Source organism: Malus sylvestris, chromosome 15 (assembly GCF_916048215.2).
Source record: "Malus sylvestris chromosome 15, drMalSylv7.2, whole genome shotgun sequence".
NCBI classification, from domain to species: domain Eukaryota; kingdom Viridiplantae; phylum Streptophyta; class Magnoliopsida; order Rosales; family Rosaceae; genus Malus; species Malus sylvestris.
The window spans coordinates 5,132,359-5,149,426 of record NC_062274.1 but is presented as its reverse complement, the minus strand read 5'-3'; the positions used below and the strand labels follow the sequence as shown (position 1 = coordinate 5,149,426).

At 37.8% G+C, this 17,068-nt stretch overlaps 1 protein-coding gene and 1 long non-coding RNA gene across 3 annotated transcripts; one reads left to right on the top strand and one right to left on the bottom strand.

Moving 5' to 3' along the window:
• Positions 1-176: 176 nt before the first annotated feature.
• Positions 177-15,683, bottom strand: LOC126601194 (cytochrome P450 81Q32-like). Of its 2 annotated transcripts, XM_050267871.1 has the most exons (4): positions 14,846-15,683; positions 14,090-14,426; positions 12,239-12,690; positions 177-592 (listed from the first exon to the last, which is right to left on the bottom strand). In XM_050267871.1, exons 1-4 carry the CDS (start codon positions 15,418-15,420, stop codon positions 418-420), a joined length of 1,539 nt encoding a protein of 512 aa, XP_050123828.1. In that variant the 5' UTR covers positions 15,421-15,683; the 3' UTR covers positions 177-417. The 2 variants fall into 2 exon arrangements, with proteins under 2 accessions (XP_050123828.1, XP_050123829.1); XM_050267872.1 differs by lacking the exon at positions 177-592 and having other exon boundaries at positions 11,701-12,690; positions 14,846-15,682.
• LOC126601223 (uncharacterized) lies at positions 8,814-9,711 on the top strand. The gene is made up of 2 exons (XR_007615701.1): positions 8,814-9,077; positions 9,164-9,711. It is a non-coding gene; the product is annotated as an uncharacterized LOC126601223 (long non-coding RNA).
• Positions 15,684-17,068: the final 1,385 nt, after the last annotated feature.

The following is a 17,068-nucleotide window of genomic DNA, read 5'->3' as shown; positions in this document are numbered from 1 at the left end:
AACATACGAAATGTCATCGATATTTAACAAAGGATTAAATGTTCAAACAAACAAAAAGTATAATCTAATACAATTTCAAAAGGGAATTGTTATTAGCACTTCAAAAATCTCATTCTACACTCCTCACATGTGTGATTTTCCTTCCAATTATAGAAAGTTTGAAGTGCAAAATGAGATTTTTGGAATGCCAATAACAATTCCCTTTCAAAACTTCAAAGTTACTAATATATATTTTTCCCTTACATACACGTCACATCCTAAGATTTCGTAACTTTAGAGTTTTTAGCACTTAATACTACTGTCTAGTTGTATTTTTCTTCACTTGTAAATAAAAAGTCTTAGGTTCGATTCTTGTCAAGAAACGAATTTGAACCATATAGCTTAAGCTCGTTCCCCCATCCCCGCTATGGCGTAGGCCTACGTCATTTCACTCATAGAAGATAGCATGATTGGGCGTGGTTTACAAATAGCCTCCAATGGCTCGACCCTTGGCATGACAAGGCCCAAACCTTCACTCATGTCCACCTTCTCTTCACCAACCCTCTCCCACTCAAAAGACTGAATCAAACTCCCCAGCGCCAATCCAACAAACCTCTTTGCTAAGCCAGCCCCAGGACATCCACAGAGGCTAAATTACATAGGGTAAATGGTTTTTTTCTTTAAAGAATAGAATAAAGGGCGATTAGAGGTAAAACTAATTTATAATTTTTAGCATAAAACTATTATTTACTACCTCTCCTCTACTAAATATACATTAAATAATAATAAGTATTGAAATTGAGTAGGCTATAAGCATGAGTTTACAAAAGAATAGATCTATTCACAAACCCATTTTTACTTCCAACACAGCCTTATTAATATTTTGTCAATGATCATTTTCAATTCATAAATGGGGGTAAGGCTAGCCGACATTCACCTCTCCCAGACCCTGCGTAAAGCCGGAGCCTTGTGCACTGGGTACGACATTTTTTATCATTTTCAATTCATTCAATTTGAACAACCGACAATTAAGAAAAGTGTAAAAAGTAAAAATGAGTACATGGATAACACTACCCTTACAGAAAACCTCCCTGGGCTACAGCCCACCTTAGCCTTGTGGGTGGCTACGCCATTGTTGGTATTTGATTGTGGTTTTACGTATGAATTGTTCAGAACTACGAGTTTGCACACTACAGTTCTTAATATGTGCAAGAATCTTTGCACACTACAGTTCTTAATATTGTCCGCCATGATTGACTTCGGATCAAGGTATAAAATATCAATGATATCGGAAATATCGGTAATCCAAAAATACGGAAATATTGGGATATTATCGATATCGATAAAAATTGAATAAAAACCACGAAAATTGTAAGAAAAACTTGGAAATTTTTATTGAAACTTTACAGGATGTTTATTTAGTCAATTATCTATTAGTTTATCACAAAAAATTGGAAGGAAATGCATTGCATGATGAATTTAACTGATTTAAGTTGATTATATAGCGAGCTGGCAAATATTGTGAATGTAGAAAATATGTAGTAATTAATGAAAGAAGTTTAAACACACCATAATCATTTATATATAATGAATTAATACAATATTTTACACTTTATACATTGCATGGTAAGATACATGAGTGACTTAGTACCACATAGAGTTCCTATAAGGTTCAAATTTTTCACTATCTTCATCATCTCTATGTGTAGAGTAAGTGTATTGTGAAAAGTAGTCATCAAATGATAAATCTCCAAAATAGTTTTGCATGTAATTGTTAACATGCCACCCATATGGATCCGAGATTGGTTGACGTTGTCTATAAGCAAAATCATTTGAAGATTGAGTCTCGGATTCTTTCTATGAGTCGCTCGATTCAATCCCAACAAGAATGGGATATGAAGGATAGGGAAATGGTTTTGAATCTTGATGAAACCACCAATATTTTTGTCTTGTCAAACATTGTACAAGTTGTAAAAGTTGTCAGGGTTTTGAATTATTTGGATGCTCTTTTTTTCTCACACGCCACCCACCACACACACACACAGAGTCAGAGACTCTCACATCACACGCCACCACACACGCACATAGAGACCACACACGCACACAAAGATCACACACGCACATAGAGACCTCAGTCTCTCTCTCTCGATCCTTCTCTCTTCTCCCTGTTGAGCAAAAATTATACATAATATGTAAACAAATAATTCCCTCGACCTAATTTCACCCTCGTTCATTTTTCGAATAGGGTTTTATTAATTCGAGTTCGACCCATTCTAGGCTACGCGCCTGTTAATTACAATCTTTCTTTTGGGAAAGGAATACCCTTTGATTCTAATATGAATAAATCGTAACTTGGGGATTTGGGTGTTTATTTGATTATGTGACTGCGTATAGGTAGAGCCCTAGATTGCTTACATACCCTCGTTGAGGGATCAAGTCACTCGTAGTTCTTTGTATGCTTGATACTTGTTTGGATTTGATGTCTTGTGCAGTTTTAGCTCATGCGGGTGAGGATTTTGTGCCCTTGGAGCGTTTGTGCCTTATGCAATTTAGGCTATTGCAGGCGAGGACTTTAAGCCATTGAAGCTTTTAATGCCTCATGCAGTTTAAACTTGTACAAGCAAGGACTTTAAGCCATTTGAGTGATTTATAAATTAGATATGGTTTTATATCATTCTGAAATTTGATACGGCTTTGTGCCAGTTAACATAGCTTCGTGCCACTTGAGATTCTATTGCGGCTTCATGCCATTTGATATTTGACTTTTTCTTCGGCTTCGTGCTATTTGATATTTGATACGGCTTTGGGCCGTTAGGTTTTGTCGCAGCTTCGTGCCATCAGAATTTAATATGGCTTCGTGCCATTGAATCGGCTTTTAGCCATTTGAGGCTGCTTTGTCCCATTTAAAGTGGTTTTGTGCCGCTGTTTGGGCCCAAAATATCAGTTTGGGCCGAGTGTAGAATTATTCTCGGCCCAGAAGGCCTTACGACAGGGTTAGTAGGGTTCGTTTAGTTCTGGATCGGTTAGGTCGTGGGCTTCCAAACCTGGGTCGGTTAAGTCATGCTGCATGACGAGTCGAATCCTGGTGCAATGAGGAGTCTCGGCAAGATTAATAACCCGGAAGTGAATCCGGCTCAATAAAGGACTAGGTTCACAATTATAGTGAAAATATGACTGGTCGAGTTAGTGTTTTATCAGGAAAAGAAGTCCTAATCCGGGTAGGTTTTTAACTCGACCTTGAAGGTATTCGGTGCTATAAATAGAGGAAGCTGTACATCGTTCGAGGGCTTCCAATTCAACACACAACTGCCCTGCTCAAATTCTCTCAACAACTTTAAGATTTTTATTTTCTCTTTTCGCTGACACATCTTCCGTTGGCATCAACAACACTGTGAAAGTAACTGGTGATATCTTAAGTCAGCATAGATAGCCCTGTCGCCGTAAAATCAACCGATCTCACAGCATCTTCCGTTGACATCAACAGCACTGCGGCGAGGATAGTTGGTTACCTATCCAAGTCTCGGTCGAGAAGGATTTCCAAATCCTTATTGATTGAGGTCATCTCATTAGCCTTCTCGACGAAGTGAGGTGTTACAGTTTACTGAGCTCGGCGCATTGCACGCCGAGTTATTTTATGATTGAATACTCTCACGTGGGATTTAGAGTTCGGCATTCAGACGGTCGAACCACGTTCACTATTAAGACTTATATTCGCTTTGAGTATTTGTGTCCTTACACTTTGGTGTCGATTTAGCGTGAGTTTACTCTGACGAATAACATCACTCAGACCGAATCCAACGACGACGATTCGTGAACTTCGTAAGAATAGTAGCCTTGTCTTCAGGTTCAAGAACCCAAGAGGCCGAGACGTGTTCCTTCCTCGATCGCAATTGCAAGACGCAGAAGTCAGCCCGGTACCCAAAGCAACATCAACAAATTTACTCCTCAGCCGACGAGTTGGCACGCCCCGCATTCACCGAATGACGTAGTTAGCTTATAGATTACTCGGCCTGCGCGCCACGTAGGCTTGGTAGTTTTTAAGGTCAACAGCCGCTTGAGCGTAGAGTAAAATTAACGGGTTTATTTCTGATAAACCCACTAATATTTTGGCATTTGACTCTAGCTTGGTACCATTTCTTACTCCATGTTTAATTTTACTTTTCCTTTGCAGCTTCTTTCTTCTGACAAATTTGCAGTTTAATTTTACTTTTCCTTTGCAGCTTCTTTCTTCTTTCCTCTGTTCCTTCACATGATTTATCCCACAAGGGTCTTGTTCAAAGCAGCAGAAATAAATTTAGTTTATATAAACCAGGGATTCGTCTTGATTTCTTAGTTGCGTCTAAAATTTGATATCAGACTGCCTACGTATCCTTAACTGAATCAAACCGGCATAGTTCGTAATATATTTGATTTGGATTTGTAGACTTGTGTTCAGACATGGTAAACTGAAAAGCCAATTGGACCTATTTTAAAACCCATATATATGACCTTTGGTAATCGCCTAATAGACTTTGTGCAATAGGACTTTAATTTGTCTTCTCTTTAAGTAGCTTAGAAGACAGAAAATGAGATTTCTACAAAGGATAAAGCCACTCCACTTTTTTTATTTTTTTTCCTTTGAACTTTCAACTCTTTTAACATGGGATTTTAAAACCCATTTGAACAGCAAGCTTCACTCTTTTTTTTTATGCCTTTAAGGCTTCAAAGTTCAACACCCACGTGGGGTGCAAACTGGACTCCCAATTTCAATACCCTCTCTTCTCCTCCACGTGAGCAGACTTAGCCTTTATTCACTTTTTTCGTTTGGTGTCGATGAGATGAGGTTGCCCATTTTTTTTTTTTTTTCTGGGACCTCTCTTCTCCTCCACGTGAGCAGACTTAGCCTTTATTCATTTTTTTCGTTTGGTGTCGATGAGATGAGGTTGCCCATTTTTCCTTCTTTTTTTTCTGGGACCTTTGTCAGTTTGTCCCCATACTTCAATTCTAAATAAAGCCCGTAATTTAGATGGGGAAGTGGCTTTCTTTTGCTTTCCATGATTTCAGTGCTCAGCAGAAGCACCAAGGATAAATAAAAGCTTGGTCTTTTGGTGCATTAAACAAAAAAGGAACGCCTTTTTATTTAAATCCTTTAACTTCAGTACCACCTAAGTGGCTTTCCTCATGGTGATGACGATCATGATTTGCCATCCATGGTTACTGGTATTGTTGCTCTTTTTAGATCCCGTCACATAAGGCTTAATATCGTCGACCATTGTTTTCATTTTGGTTTCATACGGACTCTAGGGAAGATCAACAACGACTTTCTTTGCCGTAGGGTTCCATGCTTGCTACTGATTTCCATTTTTTTCACATGCTTTACTGAAATTCTTCTTCTTTTTCGTCAGCAACCTCTATTTCTTCTTAACTGTAAGACAACAACTGCGACAGGGTTTTTTTTTTATCTTTTGCTAGAAGCATCCTTCTTTTTAGTGACTTCCTTCTCCAATTTTGTGTCAAATTCTTCGAGTCATATTCCTCTTCATTCGAAGTTTCCAATGAGCTCCTAAAATGGAGCAGCAGCAACCTCCAAATTCTTTGAATTGAGCTCCTAAAACAGAGCAGCAACAACCATTTCAACTTCGGACTGAACTCCTAAAACAGAGTAACAGCAACCGCCAAATTCTTAGGACCGAGCTCCTAAAACGGAGCAGCAGCAACTACTTCAACTTCGGCAGCCACTGCGGTTTGTTGTTCTCACGCCGGAAGACTTCGTTCATGGCCACCTTTTTTTACACCGTCGACGAGAAAAATGGAGCATGATGTGACGCTAGGTTGGAGGACGGCGTGGCTACTGTGGCTGCTCTGGCTGTTGGTGTTATGTGAAGTTGTGGTATTCGGCAATCTCTTGAAGGTTAGTGGGAGATTGGGAAAGGATTTGGGCTAGCTTTCTTTAGAACCCCTACCTTTATTTGTGCTTCGGGGAATGGGAGAGATTTGAAGAAGCACAATGCTTCCCCTTTTTCTGCAAAGTGGAGAGGAACAACCAAGAAAAAAAACAAAAAAAAAAAACAAATGATTTTATACCTTTGAGTGCTTTGAATGCTTGTTGCTTTCTTTGTTTCGTTTCTCTATTTTTTCTTCATTGTCTTCTCATCTCAATGTCTCCTTGAACTTCCACAGCACTTCACTCCTTTGATTTCTCTTTTAATTTCTGCAGAGTCTCTACCTCCTTTTTTGTTTCGTTTTCCTCCTTTCTTCTACTGCGACTAATGCCTATTTATAGGCATCATAGGAAGCCTCGGGAGCTTTTACGTAGGGGAGATAGAGGCCATAACTTTCGCCACCTTCTCCCACTAACCATGTAACCTCCCACGTCTTGCAAGAAACCTTCCACGTTTTGCAGAAAAATAGGAAGTCCTTGTTCCACATTACTTTTCTCTGACCGAAAGTGAAGTCATCTCGTCTCGGCGTGGCAAATTGTTTGCAATAGAATTTAATTTGATAGGGGACATTATATGCATGCCTTGTACGACTTGGATTTCCAAGTCTAAACTCTTCGCGTGGGCAACATTATTTCTTTTCAAAAGTTTGTTTGTTGCAAACTTCTCTTTATTTTATTTTATTATTTTTTATTTAGGGATTTATCTCATGCTAGGTGGCTAACAGAGAAAAGAATTCAAATTCCCCCATTTTAGTGGTTTTAGATAAGTTCCAAATCCTTTTTGAACTTTTTTTCATCAGTTTTTCCGCACGAGCTTCTCTTGTACCATTCTTAACTGTTCGTTATTTTTTTTTTTGGAGAGAAGAACAGAACGGTCAGTAAGGCTTCATACTTTTTCATTCTGCTTTGTATTTTGAATGCTCATTCCGCAATTTCATTCGATGTATATTTTTTTATACTTGATTTGTTGCAGGTGTCTTTTGGTGGAAACTCTTTGCTTTGGAAACTTGCATGATTTCTTCGTACAAAATGGTGGAATTTTTTATCCCTTTAGTTTTGATGTGCAGCTTTATGCATCTTTATTCATTTTTATTATTATTTTTTTTTTGTTCCACGCATGCATCCAAATTCATGCAAAAGACTAGTGATTAGTCCTCTCTTGGGCTTGTACCATGGGTTTATGACAAATCAAATCCTTCCAAGATGGGAGACAAGGGGTATACTTTTCAGTAGATAGTTTTACCATTATTCAAGCATGGCTGTTGCTTTTAACTTTTGTTCAAGCACAGCTGTTGTGCAACACCTATGAATAAATATAGTTTTTTATAGACTTGGCTTTTTAGTAATCAGGCATGCATGACAATTGTATTTTTTTTTTCAATGATATTTGGACTTGGCATTTTCGTAATCCAGCATGCATGACAATTATTGTTTTTCAATGCATCAGCCTCCCTTTTTTTTTATGCTCAACACTCCATTCTCCCTTCTCCCACACGCACACACAGATCTCTCACACGCACAGAGACATCAGTTTTTCTATCCTTCTCCCACATGGCCTTCTGCTCCTCCCTCGCCTTCCTCCTCGTCCGCGTTTTCCGCCTCGTCGGTGCCATCTCTATCTCCCCTAACCTCTACGCCCTCTACGTCGTTCGTAGTACTCCGTCAACGGCATCATCATCACCATCTAAAACTCGTCTTTCTCTATCTTTTTCTCGATGCAGCTAGGACAGTGGAACCCAGAAACTCGCCAGCGAGGCCGTGAGTGTCGAGGAACTTTCTGAACACCTCCGATCGTTTCACGACAAACATAAGTTATAAAAACATTCCTCTCATCTTGTATTTCATTTTGATACCTAGATCGAAGTCTAGGGTGTTCTTTTACAGTCAGTCGGAGCTGTAGAAGCTCCGGCATTCTTCTTCGATTCGCATCAGCCTAAAATATCGCGATATTATCGATAATATCGCGATATTTGGACAATATTTCAGTGGATACGTGTGAAAATATCAGTGTCTCACAAAAACGATATTATGGGCGAAATATCGCCGATAATATCGAAATTTCAGACATTGCTTGGGACTAAATAAGTAGGAGGCAAATTGTCTGCCCTCTCATTACCATATCCTTTCCATCCCCTTCTATATTGTGCGTTCACGGTTAAGCTACGTCAACAAGCCTTATTATCTCCATAAAAAAATCAATATAAAATAGGCTTAATCGTAATCGCACAAGAAGGGATGAGAATGACATGGTAAAAGAAGGGCAGACTCCAAATAAGTATGTGGTGGGACTTGGAATTGATTGAAAAGATAAGGAAAAGACCAATATTATATTTCAACAGGATAAGGCACTCAAACTAAAAAAAAGTCCATATTTTTCTTCTAATTCTGCCCTTGGAGGCCGAAGACCAGCTTGTCTATTGAAGAATAAGAAAAAAAGAAAGTACACTCCCAGCTAATTAGTATTTATGAGGAAATACTTCCAGCCTTGTTTCTTATTTTTAAGTACCTACTTATGGAGAATTGTAAAATTTGGTGGTGTATGCCGGTCTCCCATATCTGACAGTGTTATATATTGAGGGAGAAATTTGTGTGGTGGTTGGTAGCACAAAGCAATCATTAATATAGACAGTAATACGGACTTGGATTGTCTGCCCTCCCATTTCGATGCCCTTCCCGTGCCCTTCTGTTTTGTGTGGTTACGGTTAAGCCACGTTAATATTTTATATTATTTTTTTATAAAAATAATAAAACAAAAAGAAATAGTAATATAAAATGTTGACGTGGCTTAACCGTGACCACAAAAACAGGAGGGCACGGGAAGAGCACCACAATTAGAGGGCAGACAATCCAAGTCCGAGTAATACAAAATATTATGACGACAGACTGAATGATAACAAACGAGAGCCTGAAATTCTCTCTCTATGAGAGTCGTTCTCTCTTTTGAAAGTCTTTCTCACCTCTCTGTGTGAGTTTTTTCGTTGTCGTTTTTATTCCCCAGCCATCATCCCGAGCTCCAGCAAGGGTCAGTGACCGTCCTCTGTTGTCCTTCCTTGTTCTTCTTCCTTCTTCCTCCATTCTTCCGTTTCTTTCTACCCTCACCTTAGTTTTCCTTCCACTTCCATGTCTCTCATCTATCCCTCTTACTCTGTTTTCCCAATTCCTTCCAGTCCCAATTCAGGTGGGCTCTATCCTTCCTTGTTGCTTCTTTTTTCCCGATCTGCAACCTCTTTTCTTCACAGCACTCAGCTGTGTTTTCTTTGGAAGGTGCGTAGAGTTTTTACTCGGGTGTACACACCACCACCTTCTATTTGTTTGCCTTTGTTGGCATTGTCGTCAGTTTGCAGGTGGTAAGAGTCATTAAATTCTTCGTTTCTGGGCGGTGGTTGCTTGATGGTGGTTCGGGGCGTGGGTTTACACTGGCGTGGATGCTTTGCGGTGTTGGAGCACTAGTTGGTTGGAGTGCTGGGCGGATTGTGATGGTGGCTCACGACATTTCCGGCAACGGAGGGGACTGCAAGGTTCTAGGGAGTTCTGTAGTTTTGTATGTGTTTGTCATGGGCCCCAAAACTTGTTTTGCGCCCTTCTGTGTGTACTGTTCACGTCCACTATTTTGTTTTGTACTTATGTGGTTTATGGACCTCTTTGTATCTTTGTTTGACCTTGGGCCCTAGAATACAATGTCTAGTTTTCCCAAAAAAAAAAAAAAAAAATTATGACTACATGCTTGTGTGGTGAAGTATGCCGCCCTCCCTTCATATATTGAGAGAAGAAAGACTTCGCTTCTTAAGATTGGGGAGTTTCTCCTCAAAATATTTTGTGACTGATACACTGAATTTTGTGCTCATAATTGAAATTTTTCATATTATAAATCACTATGTAAAAATCATTTCTATTTTAATTTAATAAAACATGAGATCGTTTAGTCATCAAACAGTATAAAAATATGGACGGATTCAGTAAAAGAATTATAAATTGTCTATCTATTTGCTACAGTTAACTAAAATTCCTCATTTAATTGATTTTTTGCAGAAATGATCTTTACAAAGCAACTTGTAATATAAACGGTTATAATCATAAGAACAAAATTTTGTGAACCAGTATAAAATATCTTGAGAATGAACCCCTCCACAATCTTAAGAAGCCAAGTTAATACCTATTCAGGGATGTGAAGCACATGGGATGTTGGGCTCAACACTTAGAACTTGTTCTAGTTCTATAAAAGTTAAGATTCACTATAAAATTGGCAATATAAAAAGTAAATTTGCTCTTGTATCTAATGTGAAATTGACACTTACTATAATAAGAAAGTGTCATAGGATTTGTTTGGAAGTACTTTTAAAATGACGAAAAACGCTTTTGGTGAAATTTTTTTTTAAACCAATTCTTAGTAAAAATCCAAATGGATCATGAGTGCTGATTAGGGGTGGGCACTTAGAAACAAAAACCGAAACAGAAACACAAACCAAATCGAACCGCACTGAACGGTTTGGTTTTGCGGTTTTGGAACGGTTTCGGTTTTGAAATCGAACCGCAACATAGAAAACGGTTTGGTTTCGGTTTTGACTTTTGAAAACCGCACCAAAACCAAACTGCACCGCAAATATTAATAAACATTTAATTAAATGTCCGTATTAAAATTTTCATGTTTTAATCAGTTGTTTGTTAGAATCCATGCACTTAGTATGGACTCAACCACACTAGAATATCATCATTAATCACTTTCTTTCGTTCATTAACTTGAAGGACCTTTGTTATTATATACCATCACACACACACACACACACATATATGTACAAGGGTGGACTAATTTTGTTATCAAGAGTCGAACAATGATCTAATGAAGTCTACTCATTTGAAGCATGATATCACATATTCTAGTATGAAAGTTTCACTCACGTTTAATGAATTCAAAGTTATTTAATTTGTATTATGTTATACCTTGTACGGGACACCTTTTTGTTGCACAAACATGTTTTAACATCACAACTGCATGCAACATGCTAATTGTTTATATAACCAATGTCTTTTTCCTATTGCTAATGGGAAATGCTTATTATATGTTAAATTGCAAATTGTACATTTTTTTCTTAAAAACCAAACCGAAACCGTTTGAAACCGCACCGAACCGAACCAAACGGTTTGGTTTCATTTCGGTTTTGGCTTCAAAACCGTACCGAACCAAACCGTAAAAAATTTCGGTTTCGATTTTAGTTTCACTCAAAACCGCACCGAACCAAACCGTGCCCACCCCTAATGCTAATAGTGAAATGTTTGACGGTTCACCTTTTTCCTTCTTTATTATTTCATTTAATTTTTTGAAAAAGGCTAATTAGATTGGTTGCTGGGTTTCCTTGGTTAGGTTAGCTGTTTAGGGTCTTGGGTTTGGGTTAGGCCCATTGAATGAAGTGGGCCGCTTACGTCTTCACATTTACTTTTTAACAGTGGGCTAAGTTTGCAATGATTTTCTCTTGTATTATAAGCTGCTACTGTCTAAGTTACATATGCGTCATATGGACAAAAACGAATTCATCGTAAAGCTTCAACTATTCAAAATCGATGCTTTACATTCCAAACCAAGAACTAATCACAATTTGGTCCAAATAGTGCAAATGTGGCTTATATGCTTACAAGTAGGTCTCACATATGAAATGTCATCGATATTTAACAAAGGATTAAATGTTCAAACAAACAAAAAATATAACTTCATACAATTTCAAAACTTCAAAGTTACTAGTATAATTTAGTTTTTAGCAACTTTTAAAAGATATGGACTAACCTGTCACACCTTAACAACAATCATGTACCGAATAAGTCACACTTTTTAAGAATAATATAGAATTGTTCATAACAAGGGGTCAATTTAGTACCATCAGTCTATCACCATGCATGAACATAAGGTCTTCTTTCTGATTTTCCCTTTTCAAAACAAAAAAATAAAATTGTTCATCTAATGAGTGTTCCTCCAAGTATTCAATAAGTCTCTTACAATTTATTGAAAAAATAAAAAGTAAAATGGAAGTTATCTATTTTTTATCTAAGTGAAAGTTGCGATCTATGAGAATTCCTAAGCGGGCTAGTGGAACGTCTCATCAGGTCGAAATGCCTTTCTTAATTCTTAAACTCTTAAAAATTGATCGTGACGGTGGCCAACGCTTAGGGCGTAGGCCAATGTCATTTCACATAGAAGACAGCATGATTGGGCGTGGTTTACAAATAGCCTCCAATGGCTCGACCCTTGGCATGGCAAGGCCCAAACCTTCACCCATGTCCACCTTCTCTTCACCAACCCTCTCCCACTCAAAAGACTGAATCAAACTCCCCAGCGCCAATCCAACTAACCTGTTTCCTAAGCCAGCCCCAGGACATCCACGCCTTCCATTCCCAAACGGAATTAACTTGTACCCTTGAGAGCCCTCACCACTCCATCCTTCAAACCTCTCTGGCTTAAACTTTGTAGGGTCCTCCCAAATCTCAGGGTCCCTATGAATGGCCCAAGCGTTGATCACCAGCATTGTGTGACGTGGCACATCATATCCCCCCACCACACAGTCCTCAGAAGCTTCGTGAGGCACTAGAAGTGGGACAGGTGGGTACAAGCGATGCGTCTCATGGATCACATTTTGTAAGTACTTGAGCTTTGGCAGGTCTTGCTCTTCCAACGGACGCTCTTGTCCAATGTTTGTGTCTATCTCAGCTCTCACTTTCTCCATCTCCTCTGGATGGTTGAGCAATAACGCCATTGACCAGTCAAGAGATGATGATGAAGTGTCTGTCCCTGCTACTAGCAACACCTACAATAATGTATGCATTTCTGGTCATATCATGGTGACATGTGAGAAATAGAAAGAAGATAATATATACGGACAGGATTGTCTGCTATCCAATTTTAAGGTTACGGTTAAATCACGTTAATATTTTATATTATTTTTTTGTAGAGATAATAAGACAAAAATGACTAGTAATATAAAATGTTGACGTGGTTTATCCGTGACTACACAAACAAGAGGGCACGGAAGGGCACGGGAAGCGAGAGGGCGGACAATCCTTGTCCTTATTAGAGAGGTTAAATTTGTAGATAAAAATTTTACAAACAACAGTTAATAGTTGAATTATTACTTAAGGATTTTGTTACATTTTTTTTTTGTTGGTGTAATGAAGGTAATATTAGAGAGGCTAAATTTGTAGATAAAATTTTACAAACAACAGTTGATGGTTGAATTATTATTTAAATGTTGATTAACGTGTTTATTTCTTATTAATGACATATCATTTAGTTTGTAAATTTAGTCTACCTAACATTACCCATTGATGACTATATTATACATATATTTGATGTCGGCAGTTACATGCATGTATAAAATAGTTGGATAAGAATTTTGTGAAGGGAGTGTTAACGATACACTTATGGTACTATTCACTTTTAATGTTAAAGATATTTTTACTCTAAAAAATCACTTCTGATACTATTCACTTATCACATCTTTTTGTCATTTTGAGTAAAACTCAAAATTTTCAAACTATTTTCATTAATTTTCGTTTTTGTTAATTGTTTTACGTCAACATGTAATTCGGTGTATATTTTTCAATCAGTCTTTTACTCTTTATGTAAAGAGTAACATAAATACAATCGTCAGCCCAAAATACTGCACAGATATAAATGACAAAGAGACATGAATTGTAATGTGTGGTGTACAATAATCACATAATGTTTATCTTTGGAGTTGATTCGAAACTTATTTCTCCATATGGTTAATGTATAAAGTGTGGATAAGACCACGATATGACCAGAAATCAATTGTATATATTGGACAAGGATTGTATGCCTTTTTACATTTTTTCGTGTCCTTTATATGATCACGGTTAAACCACATATATATTTTATATTACTATTTATTTTTATGTTATTATCTCTATAAAAAATAATATAAAATATTAACGTGATTTAACCGTGATTACACAAAATAACACAAGAAATAAGAGGACAGACAATCATTGTCCCTCTAATAATACCCTCGTTATACCAACCAAAAAAAAAAAAGTATAATATGATGTGCGACAGCTGCTACGCATGACATTGACAAATTTTTCTTTTGATTAATAAGTCCATGAAACCGGCAACTAATTATGAAATCCCAAAAAGCTAATGGTTGGAAAGTAAAACAGCTGCAAATTTAATTAAAAATTACGCACCAGAATAATTCCCTTGATTATTTCGTCGGTGTAAACCTGGGAATCCGTTTCTTGGAGCTTCAACAAATTATCAATCATCAACTTGCCAACCTCTTTGCCATTAGATGCAAAATCTGAAGACAAAATTGCACGACGCTCTTCCACCAAGCCCTGCAAAAAGCTATCCAACTTTGCCATTATTCTCACCATCTTCTTCTCAATCCCCGTTATGTCCATCCACTGTAAAAAGGGTAAAAAATCTCCAAGATTTGTTGCCCCGGACAAGTCCACTCCGTCCCGCATAACCTTCTGTATATTCTTCGCCTCTTCAACATCCAAAACATTTTCACCATAATACCTGTTGAGTATCCAACATCGAGAAATTGACAAAACAGTTTTCAATGTATACTAACTTGGTTTCATTCCTTTGGATACTAGATGCATGGACAAGGGGGAAAACCAACGTATCCCGTATCTGACACGCGGGAATACGGTTACATGAGGGATACGTACGGATACACAATCGATACGTATCCAAGTCAATAGATACGTTGTTGACTGATGGAATACGTGTATCTTACTGTTGAGATACAAGTATCCTACTTTTCGGATACATTTCAAACTATAATCAGAGGATAATCACACAAAAAAATTAAGATAATTACACTTAATCCGCACAGAATCGTGTTAATTGACAGTTGATTGAGATTAGCTGAACCGAAACGATCGAAATTAGAAACAGCATCTGTGTTAGAACAATTGAATTATTGAAAGTACCTCTTTCCCAAAACCATCATCGTCATCGCATTAAACGAAAGCTCGGTAAACTTGGACTTGAGGTCGATCGGTACGCTTCTACTCTTCATTATCTGATTCAGTAAAAGCCGAACTTCTCCCTGTCGAACACTCGAAAACATGACGAGGCGGGAGGAGGAGAACATCTCGAGGGTCATAATCCGGCGAAGGTTGCGCCAGAGGTCTCCATAGGGAGCTACAGAGACCGTTGTGAAGTCGTAGTTGAAGTGTTTTCCCGCGAGCAAGCGCGGGCGGTTAGCGAAGATGATGTCGTGCTTCGTCAAGCATTCTTCGGCTATCAAAGGCGAAGACACTAGGAGGACTTTGCGTAAGCCCCAGCGGAGGAGTATGGTTTTGCCGAATTTTGAAGAAAGGGATTGGAGAGTTCGGTGGACTGGTTGTTTAAGAAGATGGAGGTGGCCAATGATGGGAAGAGATGGTGGGGATGGAGGAAGATTCTTATTGCGTTTTTGTGTGATTGTAGTGATGGAGAGCTTGAGAATCACAGGGAAGATGATGAGTAGTGCTAGACTGTACCAGAAGTACGTTTCTTCCATTCTTTGGTATTTGATTGTGGTTTTACATATGAATTGTCCAGAGCTACGAGTTTGCACACTACAGTTCTTAATATATGCAAGAATCTTTGCATAATATTGTCCGCCAGGATTGACTTGGGACTAAATAAGTATGTGGTGGGGATTAGGAAAAGACCAATATTATATTTCAACAGGATAAGGCACTCAAACTAAAAAAAGGTTCATATTGAGGGAGAAATTGGTGTGGTTGTTGGTAGCACAAAGCAATCATATTGAGAGTAACACAAAATATTATGACGACATGCTTGTGTGGTGAAGTATGCCGGCCTCCCTATATATATCGAGAGAAGAAAGACTTAGCTTCTTAAGATCGAGGAGTTTCTCCTCAAAATATTTTGTGACTAATACACTGAATTTTGTGCTCATAATTGAAATTGTTTATATTACAAATCATTATGTAAAGATCATTTTTGCTTTAATTTAATAAAACATGAGATCATTCAGTCATCAAACAGTATAAAAATATGGACGGATTCAGTAAAAGAATTGTAAATTGTCTATGTATTTGCTACAGTTAACTAAAATTCCTTATTTTAATTGATTTCTTGCAGAGATGATATTTTCAAAGCGACTTGTAATATGAACGCTTTTGATCATAAAAACAAAATTTCGTGAACTAATATAAAATATCTTGAGAATGAACTCCTCCACAATCTTAAAAAGCCAAGTTAATTCCTATTCCAAGATGTGGAGCACATGGGTTGTGTTGCGAGTTATATATTAGTTAAAGTGTAAATAGTAGTTTATTGTCCCATATTGGTAAAGTATGTTTGTACCATACTTGACCAATCCCGAAACTACTGAGCACCGATCAACGTTATACCGTCAAAGACCCATAAGAGTTTCCCTCCAACCAGGAGGCCAATTACAGCGCGACACGTGTCGACATCAGAAGCCAATCATAGCGCGACACGTGTCGACATCAGAAGCCAATCATAGCGCGACACGTGTCAACATCAGAAGCCAATCACAACACGACACGTGTCAACATCAGAAGCCAATCACAACACGACACGTGTCAATGTTAGAATGAAACTAGAAACTCTCTTCTATAAATAAAGATCATTCTCTCACAATATTTCCGAATGTCATTTGTACTAAATCATTCACTAGTACTTACTAAAGGAGAGCTTGAACCTATGTATTTGTGTAAACCATTCACAATTAATGAGAACTCCTCTACTCCGTGGACGTAGCCAATCTGGATGAACCACGTACATCTTGTGTTTGCTTCCATGTCCCTATCCATTTACATACTTATCCACACTAGTGACCAGAGCAATCTAGCGAAGGTCACAAACTTAACACTTTCTGTTGTACCAAAGTCCTCGCTAATTTTATGCATCAACAAAGTACATATGTAATACCAATTGTAACTCCTATATATACTTCACTTTGGAGATTAATGAATATATAAGAAATTCCCAAATATTGTTATATATACTTTTGGTATTTACTATGTTTAGTTTAATATTGGTATTTACCATGTTTAGTTTAATATGGCATCAGAGCGGTTCACTCTTGGTGACCTGTGTGCTTTAATTTTGTGTCCACATTTTTTGTGATTTCCTTCGTGAAAAAAAAAAAAAAAGAAAAGTGAATAGTAACG

What these genes read in the sequence shown, in the direction of transcription:
- LOC126601194 (XM_050267871.1), bottom strand. Translation starts at nt 15,420, where the DNA reads ATGGAAGAAACGTACTTCTGGTACAGTCTAGCACTACTCATCATCTTC. An exon ending in TAATCAAGGGAATTATTCTG is followed by an intron (nt 12,691 to 14,089) that starts GTGCGTAATTTT and finishes ACATTATTGTAG; the next exon opens with GTGTTGCTAGTAGCAGGGAC. An exon ending in GGGGCTGGCTTAGGAAACAG is followed by an intron (nt 593 to 12,238) that starts GTTAGTTGGATT and finishes CTTAGCAAAGAG; the next exon opens with GTTTGTTGGATTGGCGCTGG.